At 42.7% G+C, this 17077-nt stretch overlaps 1 protein-coding gene and 1 long non-coding RNA gene across 3 annotated transcripts in view; one reads left to right on the plus strand and one right to left on the minus strand.

The window, feature by feature from the left end:
• The window catches only part of DOCK5 (dedicator of cytokinesis 5), a 280813-nt gene that overhangs the window by 229386 nt on the left and 34350 nt on the right, over positions 1-17077 (plus strand). For both annotated transcript variants that reach the window (XM_019966376.2, XM_070794944.1), the window contains 5 exons: positions 1434-1474; positions 2358-2448; positions 7257-7376; positions 10660-10749; positions 12434-12538. In XM_019966376.2, coding sequence (XP_019821935.2) covers positions 1434-1474; positions 2358-2448; positions 7257-7376; positions 10660-10749; positions 12434-12538 — 447 coding nt within the window. The remainder of the gene's footprint in view (positions 1-1433; positions 1475-2357; positions 2449-7256; positions 7377-10659; positions 10750-12433; positions 12539-17077) is intronic.
• Positions 8180-17077, minus strand: part of LOC139184591 (uncharacterized) — a 37817-nt gene continuing 28919 nt past the window's right edge. The window contains exons 2-3 of the long non-coding RNA XR_011568131.1: positions 10556-10790; positions 8180-8367 (exon numbers count right to left, since the gene is read on the minus strand). This is a non-coding gene — a long non-coding RNA (uncharacterized lncRNA). The remainder of the gene's footprint in view (positions 8368-10555; positions 10791-17077) is intronic.

The raw sequence follows: 17077 nt of genomic DNA on the forward strand, positions 1-17077 counted from the left end.
AGCACCTTTGCTGCTGTGGGTTCGGGTTCAGTGCCTAGTTTGGGAACTAGGATCCTGCAAGCTATACCATGTGGCCAAAAAAAGATAATTGGAATGGCTAACTCAGCTTTGAACTCACAGATAACAACTGCCTCAGACCTTGAGGATAAATATAGAAACAGGAATGGAAAATGCAACATAAGCTTTTGACTCAGCTCTCTTACAGAAGGCCATGCTCAAACTGTTTCTCTGCCTTTTTTTATGTGATTGCTTTTTTGTTGAAAAGTATCAGACACAGATGAAAATGCACTAGAAGCAATATACCATGAGTAGAGAATTAGTCCATAAAACCCTCAAAGTGGTAGAACCCTGTGGTCTTGCCTTTTCCTAAAGAATTATAACTGGGACCAAAGACCTCAGAGATTTAGCAGCTGTGGTCTCCTCTGCTTAATGTAAACAAAATACCTACCATTTCTGACTCCCTAAGAAAACAGAGTATCAAGTGATTTGGGTATTATGACCTGTTGTCTGTTCACCTCGATTTTCCTCACATTGGTCTTTAAAAAAATTCTTCAACTTTTCTTTTTATAAACTGAAACTTTTCCTGGTCTTCCCTGGGGTCCAGGTTAGGACTCTGTGCTTCCGATGCAGGGGGCTCGGGTTCTATCCCCAGTTGGGGAGCTAGAATCCCACATACCACCTTGTCGTTGCTCAGATGCTCAGTCGTGTCTAACTCTGCGACCCCTTGGACTGCAGCACCCCAGGCTTCACTGATCTTCACCATCTCCCGGAGCTTGCTCAAACTCAGGTCCATTGATTCAGTGATGTCATCCAACCATATTGTCCTCTGTCATTCCCTTCTCCTCCTGCCTTCAATCTTTCCAAGAATCAGAGTCTTTTCCAATGAGTCAGCTCTTCACATCAGGTGACCAAAGTATTGGAGCTTCAGCCTCAGCATCAGTCCCTCCAGTGAATATTCAGGATTGATTTCCTTTAGGATTGACTGGTTTGATCTGCTTGCAGTCCAAGGGATTCTTGAGTATTTCCAGGACCCCAGTTCAAAAGCATCAATTCTTCAGCACTCAGCCTTCTTTATGGTCCAACTCTCAATATCTGTACATGACTACTTGAAAAACCATAGCTTTGTTGGCAAAGTAATGTCTCTGCTTTTTAATATTCTATCTACATTTGTCATAGGTTTTCTTTCAAGGAGCAAGAATCTTTTAATTTCATGGCTGCAGTCACCATCTGCAGTGATACAGCATGGCCAAAAAAAGACACCCAAAACAAAATGCTGCCATTTCCTTATTTTGTGGGTGTATTCATTAAAGGGAAAGAACAAAGCCTTTGGAAAAATGACACTGTTGAAAAGTGTAGCTAGCGGTTTGACTATTTTTGTGGCAAGCTCATCAATAACTGATTTATAATTGTATTTTGTGTCTTTTTTTTTGTAGAATTTTTACAAAGAAAAGAAGAGAGAGGACATCTACATAAGGTAAGCCAAAGGAAACTTCTGCTCTTGCTGTTTATGTCATGGATTTATTAATTACTTTTCAAGCAATGATAAACCTGAACACCATCCATGATGCTTCGAGAGACACCAAATAGTATGTGATGTGTTCCCATCCTCCTGAAAAGGTAAACTCTTTAGATCAGTACACGAGGAAGTGCAGGGCGAGGACTGTGTCAGGGAAGGATGGAGGACACTCCAGCCAGCTAACCAGGCAAAGACATGAAATTCACCCTCTGTCAAGGACTGTTAGCCCTGGGTTCAGGAAGCCCTGAACAAACTTGGACGTAAAGCATATGCATTTTCTTGGGGAAAGATTCCTTAGTTCTCATGAGCTTCCCAAAGAGGTCTGAGACATGAAAAACAAATTTAAACACTACTACCTTAAACGAAGAATACCAAGTAGAACAGATGGACTAGGAAAGACAGGAAGCAGCACAAAGACTTAAAGCAAGGTCCTCAACCTCCTGTGAAGAACTGAACTGTGCAGCAGGTGATGAGCGGTGGGCCAGTGAATGAAGCTCCATGTGTATTTACAGTGGTGCCCCATCGCTTCCATTACTGCCTGAGCTCCACCTCCGTCAGATCAGCACAGGCATTTGATTCTCATAGGAGCCTGACCCTTACTGTGAACTGTGCAAGTGAGGGATCTAGATTGCAGACTCCTCATGAGAATCACCTGGAACCACCATCCCCCACTCCCTGTCTATGGAAAAATTGTTTTCCATGAAACTGGTGCCAAAAAAGTTGGGGACTGCTGCCTTATGGGATTAGGAAGTAACTATTCCTGCCACCTGCCTGTGGCATGAGCCGAGTATCCCATCAACTCCCCAGTGGCAGAATACCTCCTTTCTCCCCTTCTGACCAGGTACTTGTACAAGCTGCGAGACTTGCACCGGGACTGTGAGAACTACACTGAAGCTGCCTACACACTCCTCTTACATGCCGAGCTCCTGCAGGTGAGTGGATCAGGGAGGCATTATGTCAGCCGTCCAGCCTGTGGGACCACGTCATGTACGTGTCATGATTTTGATGGGAAAAACTCCTATTCAGGGAGGACCCTTTTATCCAAGAGTATTTGTATACCTTCTAAATAGGCAGAGCTACTTAGACCAAGGTTGGGAAAATGTCCATTATTATTCATTTACTTATTTACTTACTTTTAAGTTTCTTTTATGAAGTATAGTTGATTGATAATGTTGTGGTGATTTCTTCTATACAGCAAGGTGCTTTCAGTTCAGTTCAGTTGCTCAGTCATGTCCGACTCTCTGTTACCCCATGGACTGCAGCACACCAGGCTTCCCTGTCCATCACCAACTCTCAGAGCTCACTCAAACTCATGTCCATTGAGTTGGTGATGCCATCCAACCATCTCATCCTCTGTCGTCCCCTCCTCCTCCTGCCTTCAATCTTTCCCAGCATCAGGGTCTTTTCAACTGAGTCAGTTCTTCCAATCAGGTGGCCAAAGTATTGGAGTTTCAGCTTCAGCATCAGTCCTTCCAGTGAATATTCAGGACTGATTTCCTTTAGGATGCACTGATTGGATCTCCTTGCTGTTCAAGGGTCTCTCAATAGTCTTCTCCAACACTACAGTTCAAAAGCATCAATTCTTCGGTGCTCAGCTTTCTTTATAGTCCAACTCTCGCATCCATACATGACTGCTGGAAAAACCAAAGCTTTGACTAGATGGACCTTTGTTGGCAAAGTAATGTCTCTGCTTTTAAATAAGCTGACTAGGTCGGTCATTACTTTTCTTCCAAGGAGCAAGCGTATTTTAATTTAATGGCTGCAGTCACCATCTGCAGTGATTTTGGAACCCCAAAAAAATAATGTCTGTCACTGTTTCCATTGTTTCCTCATCTGTTTGCCATGAAGTGATGGGACCAGATGCCATGATCTTAGTTTTCTGAAAGTTGAGCTTTAAGCCAACTTTTTCACTCTCCTCTTTCACTTTCATCAAGAGACTCTTTAGTTCTTCTTTGCTTTCTGCCTTAAGTGTGGTATCATCTGCATATCTGAGGTTATTGATATTTCTCCTGGTAATCTTCAGTCCAGCTTGTGCTTCATCCAGCCCAGCATTTCTCATGATATACTCTGCATATAAGTTAAATAAGCAGGGTGACAATATACAGCCTTGACGTACTCCTTTTCCGACTGGGGACCATGGAACCAGTCTGTTGTTCCATGTCCAGTTCTGTTGCTTCTTGTGATTTAGTTATACATTTATATACATATACACATGCACACACATTTACACATATATACACACACATTCTTTTTCATATTCTTTTCCATTATGGTTTATCACAGGATATTAAGTATAACTCCTTGCACGCTGTAATAAGACCTTGTTGTTTTTCCATCCTATATACAGTATCCATCTGCTAATCCCTAACTCCCAATCCATCCCTCCCCTATCCTTCTTCACCCTTAGCAACCACAAGCTTGTTCTCTCTGTGAGTCTGTTTCTGTTTCATAGATATGTTCATTTGTGTCGTATTTCACATTCCACATGTAAACGACATCATGTAGTATTTGTCTTTCTCTAAGTGACTGATGTTACATAGCATGATAATCTCTAGGTTCATCCATGTTGCTGCAAATGGCATTATTTCATTCTTCTCAAGGCTGAGTAGTATTCCACTGTATATACATATTGTCTGGATTCATCAGTTGACATTTCCATGTCTTGGCTATTGTTTATGATGTTGCTGTGAACATAGGAGTGGGTATCATTTATTTAAAATTCCTTAGGAAGCAGAGCACACCTTTCAGGCTGCTAATACACTCTAATTTTTTTTAAAAAATGCACATCGATCCATATGTTTTTAAAAATATGTAAAACTGCAGAGAAGTGACTTGTAAATAAATATAGAACTGTAGAAGTACTTTCCTATTTACCTGTCTCACTGAGAAAGTATATTGTGCTGTGGATATAAATACATCTCTCCATTATCAATCTCAAATAATGATTTCCAGCTCTGACAGCTCCTCCAACTTCAGATTCTATATAAACTGTTCTATCAACATCAATCTCTAAATGACTAATAGACACCTTGAACTTAGCATGTCAGTAACACAAGCTGTTTCCTCCACTGTCCTTCTGGGTTCGTCCCTTCCTCTCCTTTCTCCCCATTTCACTAAAAGGCACCACCATCTAATAAAAGATACACCAATAAAAGATACATCATCTTTTACTCACATGGTCCCACATTCTCCACAAGCAAGAATCATGGACCCTTTGTCCAAGACTTGCCCTCACTTTATCCACTTTACTTTCTTTTTGAAAAATGTTTGAATTTTATTTATCTATTTATTTATTTTTGGCTGTGCTGAGTCTTCGTTGCTGCACAGGCTTTTATCCTCTTGTGGCGAGCAGGGGCCATTCCACTTGCCGTACACTGGCTTCTCGTTGCAGAGGCTTCTCTTGTTAAGGAGCATGGGCTCTAGGGTGCACAGGCTTCAGTGGTTGCGGCTCCCGGGCTCTAGAGCACAGGCTCAGTAGTTGGTAACATATGGGCTTGCTTGCTCTGAGGCATGTGAGATCTTCCTAGATCAGGGATTGAACCTGTGTCTCCTGAATTGGTAGGTGGACTCTTTACCACTGAGCCAGCAGGGAAGCCATCTTTTCTTTTTAATTGAGAAAATTTATGTGACAGTCTTAAATCTCCAGGAATTATTTACCTACTAGTTGCAAGTTTATATCCTTAAACAGTCTTTCTCCTATTCCCCACCTGCCAGCCCCTGGTAACCATCATTCTACTCTGTTTTTACAAGTCTTGATTTTTCTGATGCCATATATACATGAGATCATACAGTGTTTGTCTTTCTCTGATTTATTTCACTTTGTATAATGCCCTTAAGCTCCATCCATGTTGTTGCAGATGGCAGGATTTCCTTCTTTCTCATGGTGAAGTAATATTCCATTGTGTGTATCAACCACCTTTGTATTCATCCATTGATGGACACTTAAGTTGTACTGTGGCTCTCGTGAGTAATGCTGCTCTGAACATGGGGGTGCAGAAGTCTCTTCTACACTCCCCACCCTATCCATTTTTCTTTATCTCCATTGCTGCTATCCTGGTCCAGATTTCCATTTTTAGCCTCCTTCTACATCTCCCTGCCTCCAGTTTTGTCCCTAGCAATGAATTTTCTTACACAGTTTCAATTTTGTTTTATACCTAAAGAATACATGTACATTGTTCTAAGGTTTGGAATTAAAAACTGATGTCTTCTGCTTGACCACTTGCTCCAAGTCAGCCATTCACAGTTCATATTCATGATGGGGCACCAGAAAACTTACTGGATTAGAGGGGAAAGCTTGTTGACTGTGGGGTGATCAGACACTCCAGTGTCTGTACTGCGTTGTGGTTGTGGGGACTTCTCTTGTGGATTATGGACTCTAGAGCACACAGGCTCAGTAGTTGTGGTGTGCAGACTTATTTATTCTGTGGGACGTGGGATCTTAGTTCCCCAGCCAGGGATTGAACTGGCGTCCCTTGCATCGGAAAGCAGTTTCTTAACCACTGGACCACCAGGGAACTCCCAGTGACTGTAGATCTTTTCATTTTTGCTGCTCAGAAAGTTAAACTCTCCTCTCCTGGTGTAAGGTGGCACGTGTGGACGCCACTTCTTCCCCTGTATAGCGCTGCTCAGTAAGGATATTGCTTACTGAACGTTCAGTTTCATCACTGGTATGAGATCTCATCTTTATCATGTACTGAATCACTATATGGAGAGTCAAGGGAACCTCTTTCTAGATTTTATGTATTTTGCATGGGTGTCTGTTGGATAATGCACCAGAACCACACTGTTTTAATTATCAATTCTTTACAGCATGTTTTATGACCTGTTAGTCACTCTTTATTCCTCTTCTTTTTCAGAGTTTTCCACCTTATTCCTTTCTGTTTATCTTTGCATATGGACTTTGGAATCATGACATTTAAAAATTAATTTAGGGAGAATTTCCATGATTATGAAATAGCACTTTCTTATCCAAAAGCATGGTATGACTTTCCATTTGTTCAGATCTGCTTTTGTGCCTTCCCATGGTGTGTTAACATTTTCTGTGTAGATGTTATGTTAATCTCTAGATATCTTCTCTTTCTAAGGTAATTATGATAAAATACGTATAATGTAAAATTTACTACTGTATGCGTGTATAATAAGTACAGTTGAGTGGCATTAAGTACTTTTGCATGATTGTGCCTGAATATCCAGTCATTTTGAATTTATTCTTATTGGTATCTTTTCTTCTGTTATCTTAATTATCTCTAAATTATTTCCAAATATGTTATTTTTTAATCCCACTACTTAATTCTCTCATCAGTTGTGGTAGGTGTTTAGTAGGCACCTTTGTGAAGAGATTGATTATGAAAAATACAATTATTGCTTTCACGTGATAGTTTTTTTTTAACCCCCTTTTCTTCATTTTTATGCTTTGATATCTTTCTTTTACCTGGTTGTATGAATGGTGACCTCCAGCAAGACCACAGTCATGCTGGTTGGCAGCCTCGCCTCATTCCTGACCCTCATGGAATGCCTGCAGTATTTGTCCGTTTGGCATGCCACTTGTTTGTTTTGAAGCTGCTGTGTGCGTGTATGCAATTTTTGTGTTTAGTGAATCATTGAAAATGTGGATGAATCAGATATGTACAAATATTTCTGTGAAGGTTTCCAGTTGAATGTTTGTTTGCGTTCGCCCCTTTAATTAATTAAATGAACGGCGCTGCATTCATCTCTTGTGTTGCCTTTGTGTGTTTTCCAGTGGTCTGACAAGCCCTGTGTGCCCCATTTGCTTCAGAGGGACAGTTACTACGTGTACACCCAGCAAGAGCTTAAAGAGAAGCTATATCAAGAAATCATATCATATTTTGACAAAGGCAAGGTCAGTGTTGGGGGGGGAGTGAGGGCAAAGGGGGAAATGACTGCCACGCTTACTATATTACACTGCTGATCCTTACCAGCCAGAGTTAGTGCAGGGCCTACAGGTTAAGGGCACAGCTCCCAACAAGTCAGCCCAAACTTCAGATGCCAGCTGCAAGTGCAGGAGTCCCCATGCCACCCATAAATCACATGGATGTTGGTTCTGGCAAGGCCAGTCCCCATTCTCAGACCATCTACGTGCCTGCCGTAAGTCACCTCAGTATCAATTCCCATGTCTCCTGAGGGGTCCACTGTGAACTACAAAGATACTTCTATCACTGGGGAGATTCAAGAGTTTAGAAGCTCCCTACCAGGAACTCAAGACAAAAACCAGACAGATTTTTATTATGCAGCAGTGACCCCAAACTTAATCTTTACTATTCCCATGTATATCTTTGAATTCAAAGGGGGCTGGATATTTTTAATGGGTGAGAAAATGAGTTGATAAAATAAGGTAAGAAAGTGTGAGTCACTCAGTCATGTTTGACTCGTTGCAACCCCATGGACTGTAGGTCTCCAGGCTCCTCTGTCCATGAAATTCTCCAGGCAAGAATCCTGGAGTGGGTTGCCATTCCCTTCCCCAGGCAATCTTCCTGACCAGAGATTGAACCCCAGTCTCCTGAGTTGCAGGCAGATTCTTTGCCTCTGAGCCACCAGGGAAGCCCAAGGTAAGAAAGGCAATAAATAAGGATCACTTATGTGGACGACACTTAACGTAATGGAGAATACAGTGAACAGCCCAGAGCCCCACTCTCATAGCCATAATTGTACCTTTTATTTTATTTTATTTTATTTTATAATTGTACCTTTTAAATACTGCTGAAGGCCAGGAGCTGGTACCATCACTATCAGTGCATTCTTAAGATGTTGTTGGCTGACACCTGGGGCATTTTCCATCCCTAGGTCACTGCTTGCCTCACATCGTAGACTGCATGTAACAAGCAACTTAAATCCTACAAGGGAAAGTAAAATAGATGTATCAACAGGGCCACCAAGTCATGGAATCTCTGATCATCTGGAGAAAACATATCCAGTTGGAAGGCTTTTAAATTGAAAATTGAAAAAGAAAAGAAAACGCTTAGGTAGTGGGGAAAGAAAATGCTACCAAAACAAAAAGGATTTCCAGATTTGACTCTCTAAGAGCCTGCCACTTTCAGCCGCCACTGTTTTACCAGTGGAACCTGTTGATCAAATAAATAGGTCAAATAAATATTATGATAAAATAACTACCACCTGTTTAGTGCAAGTTACTATTTTGGGTGATTTCCAGACTGTTTCTAATTTAATTCTTGCTCTAACCCTGTAATATCGATCCTATCTCTGTTTTACAGATAACTTGAGGTGCACAGAACAAGTGTATTTGCTCAGACTTTGTGGTCTCTGCACTCCTTTACTCGCTTAAAAATCACTGAAGAGCCTCAAGAGCTTTTGTTCATGGGGGCTATGTCCATTAATGGTTATATTCTTTGAAATTAAAACAAAATTTTAAAATATTTTTTCTTTTAACAATAGTAAGCTTATTACCTGTTAATATAAATCATATCTGTTTATAAACAATGACCATATTTTCCAAAAAAGTAAGTGACAGGATATTTTTGCAAATCTCTTTATCATCTGGCTCCATAGAAACAGCAGGATTCAAATATCCGCCTCGACAACCAATATGTTGTGACATCACACGTCCTGTAGCCACTGGGAGACTCCACTGTAGACTCATAAGGGAATGAGCATTGAAAAAAGGCAAATAGGGACTTCCTGGTGGTCCAGTGGCTAAGACTCCATGCTCCCAATGCAGAGGCTACAGGTTCAATCCTTGGTCAGGGAACTAAATCCCACATGCACTACTAAAGATTCTGCATGCCACGACTAAAACCCGATGCAGACAAATACATAAACATTGAAAAGAAAAGAAAAAAAGGCAAATAGTATTTGTATTAAGAACATGGTGTTGACCTCATTGATCCCATGAAAGAGTCCTTGGGACTCCCAGAGACCAGGCATGGATCACACTTTGAGAACCTCTCCGCTAGGCTGTCTCCCTGTCTCTTATAGCTTAGCATTTGGCGAATAAGGAGTGAACTAGGCCCCATGGTACTGTTGACTGGCCTCCTGCATCAGTTCTAGCTGAGCTGGAATGGTCTCCATTTGGCACATTTCAGAGCCTTTTGAGTGGTCCGGGCCCAGAGATTGCAGAAGGGACAAATTTGGCAAATGGCCTTAGAAGATTTTGTTTTAAAGTGTTGTACAAGTCTGTGTGAACTGCACATACAGTCCTTCAGCAGCCAGAAGCAATGGACCATAGTGCCTGGTTACGACTGAAATGGGACATGTCCAGATGCTGTTATTAATAGTATCCAGCTGAGAGGCATTTTATGAAAAGCCAGAGTGAACACAGGCTCATCAATCTGGGATACTAGCCTCAGATGCCAAATATGTGCATTTGGCTGTAACTTGCTTGGTCATAAGTGCTGTAAGGCAGGGGTCTCCAACCTGTGTGACCTAATACCTGATGATCTAAAGTGGAGCTGATGTAATAACTAATAGAAATAAAGTGCACAAGAAATGTAATGCACTTGAATAATCCCAAAACCAACCCCCTCCCCGATCCATGAAAAAATTGTCTTCCACAGAACCAGTTCCTGGTGCCAAAAAGGTTGGCGACCACTTTTCTAAGGCATTTCCTAAAGCTGTCTTTGACCAAGTAGGTAGTTTAGTTATAAACAGCAAATCAGTGCCCTGAATTGGAGAAGTAGTTTCCCAAATTCCACGCAACAGTACAGTCAGACTTTCATACCCCTGCCTCCTCCCAAACAGCCTAACTCAGAAGAAACACACATGCATATGCCCAGAGCCAGAGCCCATGCCTATTTCCCTTCCCCTCCAACAAGACTTCCATGCTCCCAAGACCTAAGCTTCAAAACTGGTTCCCCTCCTCTTTCAGTGGTCTTTAGTGCTTTGTTCTTTCAACTAAGTATTGCTTTTTGGGGGGACACATGGTGTTCTTCATGTTCTTGCAAACAGAATGGAAAATGCCCCCTGGCAGAGCAGCCAAGGTACAGTGGATTTATAATGTCAGAAACCAGGGTTAGTTGATCCTAGCAGTGAGGCATGTGGGGAAATACGCACTGAAACTGAACCCACCTGACTCCTTAGTCACTGCCCAGTGACTCCGGAATGGCTTCTGCTGCTGGATCAATGACTGCTTTGTTCTCCACTTGTAACCCTCCTTTTCTTTTTTTCTGAAGATGTGGGAGAAGGCAATCAAGCTGAGCAAAGAGTTGGCGGAGACGTACGAGAGCAAAGTTTTTGACTACGAGGGCCTGGGCGATCTCCTGGTGAGTCTGGATCAGAAGATGTCTTTCCTCCTGCAGAGGAGCTGAGCATAGTGGTCATGAAAATGGTGTTTTAAGTGTAAGCAAGTCAGCACAAATGATGTTTTCTACGAGGGGAAGGTACACCTTGCTTGGATTAAAAATGAAGAAAGATGAGATCTAAAAGCTATCATCAGTATTTCTCCAGAATATCCTTAATAGGGGGCTCAGGACCCCTGTCTGCAGCCCTCTCTGCTGTGTGCCTTTTGCTGCTCCTTGGACCCTTCATGTCCTTAATCGAGCTTCCCTTTCCCCTCTCGGTTACTCTGCCTTCCATGAAGACTGTCCATGCTTCTGATGTCTTCTGACATCTTCTCTTCATAGAGTTACTTGTTCTGTGGTCCATATCCTCAGAGCTGTGAACCTTTTCCATGCCCAGTAGGAGGCCAACACAATATGACATTGGGTCATTTTTAGTAGAAGGGTCACAAAAGGTCAGGTCACCCACTGTCATGTAAAAATTTGAGGAGATAATTGTCAAGATCATTTTGAAAAATATGTCAGTGTATATGGCACCTGTTCCTGCCATCATGCAAAAAGTCACATAGGAATTTCAGAAACTAAGCTCAAGTGTGAGTAATGTTACCTGTTAACTTTCTAAGAAAACATTGTGATAGAAACCTTTTACGGAGGTAGTGTAGTAATACAGTCATGCTAACACCATTGTGTATGTGGGGGGTGGGGGGTGGTACCGCTGTCTAAGTCCCCAGGTCTGGATACCTATTTTGCTTCCTTTAAACCTGATGCTGGAGACTTCCCTGCTGGTCCAGTGGTTAAGACTCCACACTTCCAGTGCAGGGAACACTGGTTCCATCCCTGGTCAGGGAGCTAAGATCCCACATGCCATGTGGTATAGCCAAAAAATTAAAAAAAAAAAAAAATTTTTTTTTTTTTAAGCTGACCATGTACCCACTGGCCAGAAAGCCTCTCTCCAGGGGAAAAGTTAAGAATGACACCAGATATTGAAAAACAGAACATCATCACCACCTTCTGGGTACTTGTAGCTGAACCAAGGACTTCATTCTAAACTACCTGCGTGAACTGGAAGGTTCTCTCTTTCTTTCCTCCTGTGTCTCTGTTCCAATGTAACCACCCACCTGAATCCCAAAAAGTGCTTCTTAACCTTTTAGGGGTCCCGAACCCCTTTAAGCAACTGGTGAAAGCAAAACCCTGCTTTGCCCACAGATGAAATGCACAGACATTTGTCCTTCTGCATATAACAGCAAGGAATCCCAGGGCTTCCCAGGTGGTAAAGAATCCACCTGCCAGTGCAGGAGACATGATTTCTATCCCTGGGTCGGGAAGATCCCCTGGAGGAGTAAATGGCAACCCACTTCAGGATTCTTGCTGGGAAATCCTATGGACAGAGGAGCCTGGCAGGCTACAGTCCATGGAGTCGCAAAGAGTCGGACATGACTGAGCATGCAGCACACGGATTCCCAGGCCCTCTTAGGCCCATTCATAGACACAGACCCAAAACCCCTGATCCAACAGAAGGATAAGTGTTTGGCTCACAAGATGTTTTCCAAAAACCTTTCATTTCTCTGTGTTACATAGGAAACAACAAAGCACAGAGCCTGAACTTTTTTGTTTTCCTCTGATGATGCCCTTGTAACCTCCCCATGAAATGTCTTGTTTTGTCTTCCAGAAAAAAAGAGCCTCGTTTTATGAGAACATCATTAAGGCCATGAGGCCTCAGCCCGAGTACTTTGCTGTTGGCTACTACGGACAGGGCTTCCCTTCTTTCCTGCGGGTAAGAAGCGCGAGGGTGGTCTCCCTGGCCATTGAGCCATGCAGTTGGAGGAGGGAATGTCTTCATCTCTTTTCCAGATGAGTCTAGTGTGTTAGCAGCTGGAGCCCTGTGTTCTCACTGTGGGTGGTCAGGGAGGAAAACCACTTCCTGAGCGGCTGGTCTCTTCACCCCTGGCCGCCTTTGGTATTCTGGCAGCTCTTTTGCAAAATGACTTTTCCCAGGTGGAGTGAAAAAAGGAAAAACAGAACCATCTTCTCTGCTGGTCTGCTGCTGCGGGTCAGGCTGGGGGAAGGTGTGGATTGATGTGTCTCATTGTTTATTTGATTTCCAGCCAGGGCTAGTTTGAAAACAAATACTCCCCAGGACAAGACTGCAAAAGTTGCACAAAAATTAAACCAGTTTTGTTGTAATAGTGAGAAGGACCCTGTTTATCTTCCTTCTCAGAAACTTTTTATCATGCGATACTGATTTTACAATCTCAAAAAACAAACCTAAAAAAAAAGCTTCTTATTTTCTCCCACAGAAAAGAAGCCTCTTTTAGTGCTGAGCTATGTTGTGCATATATATTGGCCATCTTCCTTCCCCTAATTTAAAAAGGCAAAGAAAAAGTGGAAAGGAAAATACATTCCTTACAATGTCTAATAAGGAAATAGTTCATTCATTCAATGGCTGTGTGGCAAGAGCCTACTGTGTGCCACTCCAGTATTTTTGCCTGAAAAATCCCATGGACGGAGAAGCCTGACAGGCTGCAGTCCACGGGGTGGCGAGTAAGGCAGGCTTGACTTAGTGACTAAACACCACCATGGTGTGCCAGACATTAGAGATACAGTGCTGATTATAATCTGATGTGGTCCTTGGTCTCATGGGTTTTACACCCTAATGGCTGAGTTGTTAATTAAATAACCACATAAATGAATATAAAATTCAAACTGACCAAGACAGGTATTCTGTACTAGGCGGGCTGGTTAAGTAGTATATACACAAGTCAAGTAAAAAGCTACGTTGACGTGAAAATGGTACATGATTGTTTATAGCACCATTACTCATAATCACTAAAGATTAGCTACAGCCCAGAAGTCCCTGAGCTGCTGCTGAAGGGATCAACAAAGTGTGGGATAGTCATGCGGTAGAATACCGCTCAAGAAAGAAAAGGAATAAGCTCCTGATACACACAACACGGGGATGAATCTCAGATGCATTGTGCTGAGTAAAAGCAGTTTGACCTTAAAGCCTACGTATTCTATGATTTTATTTATATGGCATTCTGACCAAGTCAGTACTTTCTCTAGGGGTAGAAAACAGATCAGTGGTTATTGAGTAATTGGAGCCAGAGGGGAGTTTGACCTACAGAGAAACATAGGGAAATTTTTGATGGTGATGAAACTGTTCTGTATCCTAACTGTAGTTGTGGTTATGTCTGTCACAACTGGCAGAATTCTGCACTAAGGGGGTAGATTTTACTGTGTCAGTTATACCTAAATTTTTTTAAGAGTCAGGAAAGACTTCCTAGAAAACTTCTGCTTCACCTGTGATTTGAAAGATGAACTGGAAGTTAAGGAGGTAAAGGGGATGGAGGTAAGGTAAAGGTAAGGGAGGAAAAGGGGAAAGGGGCAGGAGGTAAAGGGAAAAAGTATTCCAGGCAGAGGGAAGAGCAGGCAAGAGTGTGGCAGGCGCTAGAAGTGACAGACCAGTGCTGTGGGAAGAGAGGGATTCAGAAGTGGGCAGGGAGATGAGACAGGAAGCAGGGGAAGAGCGTGTCGGGCTTTGGGGTTCCACATCCTGTTTTGTCAGCATCCTGAGAGCAGTGGGGAGCCAGTGCCCATTTTTTGTGTTGGTGAGGTCATCTGGCTTTGGTATGGAGAATGGATGGGACGTGCATAGAGACCATGGCAGATACTCAGGGAAGAGATGACAGCCAGCCTTGGGAAATGGCTTAGTGAGAAGTGGAAAGATGAGTGTGATGGAGACGAAGTAACAGTATTTGATGACTGATGGGATGAGGGTGAGAAAAAGACGGACATGGTAAGAAGGATTCTTTGCTCTCTGGTCTGCATAATTGGTGGGGCAGTGCAGCCGTCCACTCAGATAGCAATGCTGGGAAAGGACAGTTATGAAGGAGAGTGAATCCACTCATTGAATAAGTGTTTACTGATCTCTCACTGTGGTGCTTGCTGTAACACAGGCCTGGGCATGCGTGCTCAGTGGTGTCAGACTCATTGCAGCCCCGGGGACTGTAGCCCGCCAGGCTCCTCTGTCCATGGAATTCTGCACACAAGAACACTGGAGTGGGTTGCCATTCGCTTCTCTAGGGGATCTTCCCGACCCAGGGGTGGAACCCAGGTCTCCTGCATTGCAGGTGGATACTTTACTGTCTGAGCCACAAGGGAAGCCCACAGGCCTGGGGGCAGAGTCCAAAACAAACCCAACTCCCTGAAATTGTAGAGCTTATATTCTTGAGGGACAAGTAAATAAAAAAATACTAAGGTGGGTAAGTAAAATATTGAGTATGTCAGATGGGCTAGAACAATGCCTCCTACAGGGTAGATACTCAGCAAGTATTGTAGAGAAGCTATGTCAGGGGAAGTGAATAGAGAGCCTGGTGATGGGGGTTGAGTTGCAATCTTTTTTAAAAAAATTATTGTTTGTCTGTGCTGGGTCTTAGTTGCAGCATGCAGATTCTTTAGCTGCAGCAGATGGAATCTAGTGCACTGACCAGGGATGGAACCTGGACTCCTCACATTGGGAGCACAGAGTCTTAGCCACTGGACCACCAGGGAAGTCCCTAGAGTTGTAATTTTAAACAGAGTGAATAGGAAAGTCTTCAGTAAGAAAGTGACATTGGAGTAAAACCCTGAAAGAAGTAAGGGAATAAGCCAGGTAGCTCTCATGAGGGGGCCAGACAGTGAGAACAGCAGGTTCATAAGCCATGAGGCTGGAGAAGCACCTGAAGAACACAGGGCAGGTAGAGAACAGGGTCAGAGAGCTGTGGGTACCGCCTTGCAGAGGGGTTTCGGCATCTTTTCAGATTATAAAAGTTTGATTTTGGACATACTCCATGTGATGTAGATTTGAAACATCCAAAAACATTTGAGTGGACAATTTGATAATGTGGATCTGGAACGCAAAGGAACGCTCCAGGCTGGATATAAAAGATGGTGGGTTATTTACATGTCGTTAACACTGGTTGTGTATAAGGCAGACTAGGGGGTCAAGAGATACGTGAAGTAACAGGCAAACTTGGCCTTGGAGTACAGAATGAAGCAAGGCAAAGGCTAACAGAGTTTTGCAAAGAGAAAGCACTGGTTGTAGCAAACACCCTCTTACAACACAAGAGAAGACTGTACACATGGACATTGCCAGATGGTCAACACTGAAATCAGATTGATTATATTCTTTGTAGCCAAAGATGGAGAAGCTCTATACAGTCAGGAAAAACAAGACTGGGAGCTAACTATGGCTCAGATCATAAACTCCTTATTGCCAGATTCATACCTAAATTGAAGAAAGTTGGGAAAACCACTAGACCATTCAGGTATGACCTCAATCAAATCTGTTACAATTATACAGTGGAAGTGACAAATAGATTCAAGGAATTAGATCTGATAGAGTGCCTGAAGAGCTATGGACAGAGGTTCTTGACATTGTACAGGAGGCAGTGATCAAGACCATCCCCAAGAAAAAGAAATGCAAAAAGGCAAAATGGTTGTCTGAGAAGGCCTTACAAATAGCTGAGAAAAGAAGAGAAGATAAAGGCAAAGAAGAAAAGGATAAACCCATTTGAATGCAGAGTTCCAAAGAAGAGCAAGGAGAGATAAGAAAGCCGTCCTCAGTGATCAATGCAAAGAAAGAGAGGAAAACAATAGAATGGGAAAGACTGGAGATCTCTTCAAGAAAATTAGAGATACCAAGGGAACATTTCATGCAAAGATGGGCACAATAAAGGACAGAAATGGTATGGACCTAACAGAAGCAGAAGTTACTAAGAAGAGGTGGCAAGAATATACAGAAGAACTATACAAAAAAGATCATCATGACCCAGATAACCATGATGGTGTGATCACTCACCTAGAGCCAGGCATCCTGGAATGCTAAGTCAAGTGGGCTTTAGGAAGCATTACTACAAACAAAGCTAGTGAAGGTGATGAAATTCCAGTTGAGCGCTTTCACGTCCTAAAGGATGATGCTGTGAAAGTGCTGCATTCAATATGCCACCAAATTTGGAAAAGTCAGCAGTGGCCACAGGACTAGAAAAGGTCAGTTTTCATTCCAATCCCAAAGAAAGGCAATGCCAAAGAATGCTCAAATTGCCACACAGTTGCATTCATCTGACACACTAGCAAAGTAATTCTCAAAATTCTCCAAGCCAGGTTTGATTCAGTATGTGAACCGTGAACTTCCTGATGTTCAAGCTGGTTTTAGAAAAGGCACAGGAACCAGAGATCAAATTGCCAACAACCATTGGATCATCAAAAAAGCAGAGTTCCAGAAAAACATCCACTTCTGCTTTATTGATTATGCCAACACCTTTGACTGTGTAAA

This window comes from Bos indicus, chromosome 8 (genome assembly GCF_029378745.1).
Source record: "Bos indicus isolate NIAB-ARS_2022 breed Sahiwal x Tharparkar chromosome 8, NIAB-ARS_B.indTharparkar_mat_pri_1.0, whole genome shotgun sequence".
NCBI classification, from domain to species: domain Eukaryota; kingdom Metazoa; phylum Chordata; class Mammalia; order Artiodactyla; family Bovidae; genus Bos; species Bos indicus.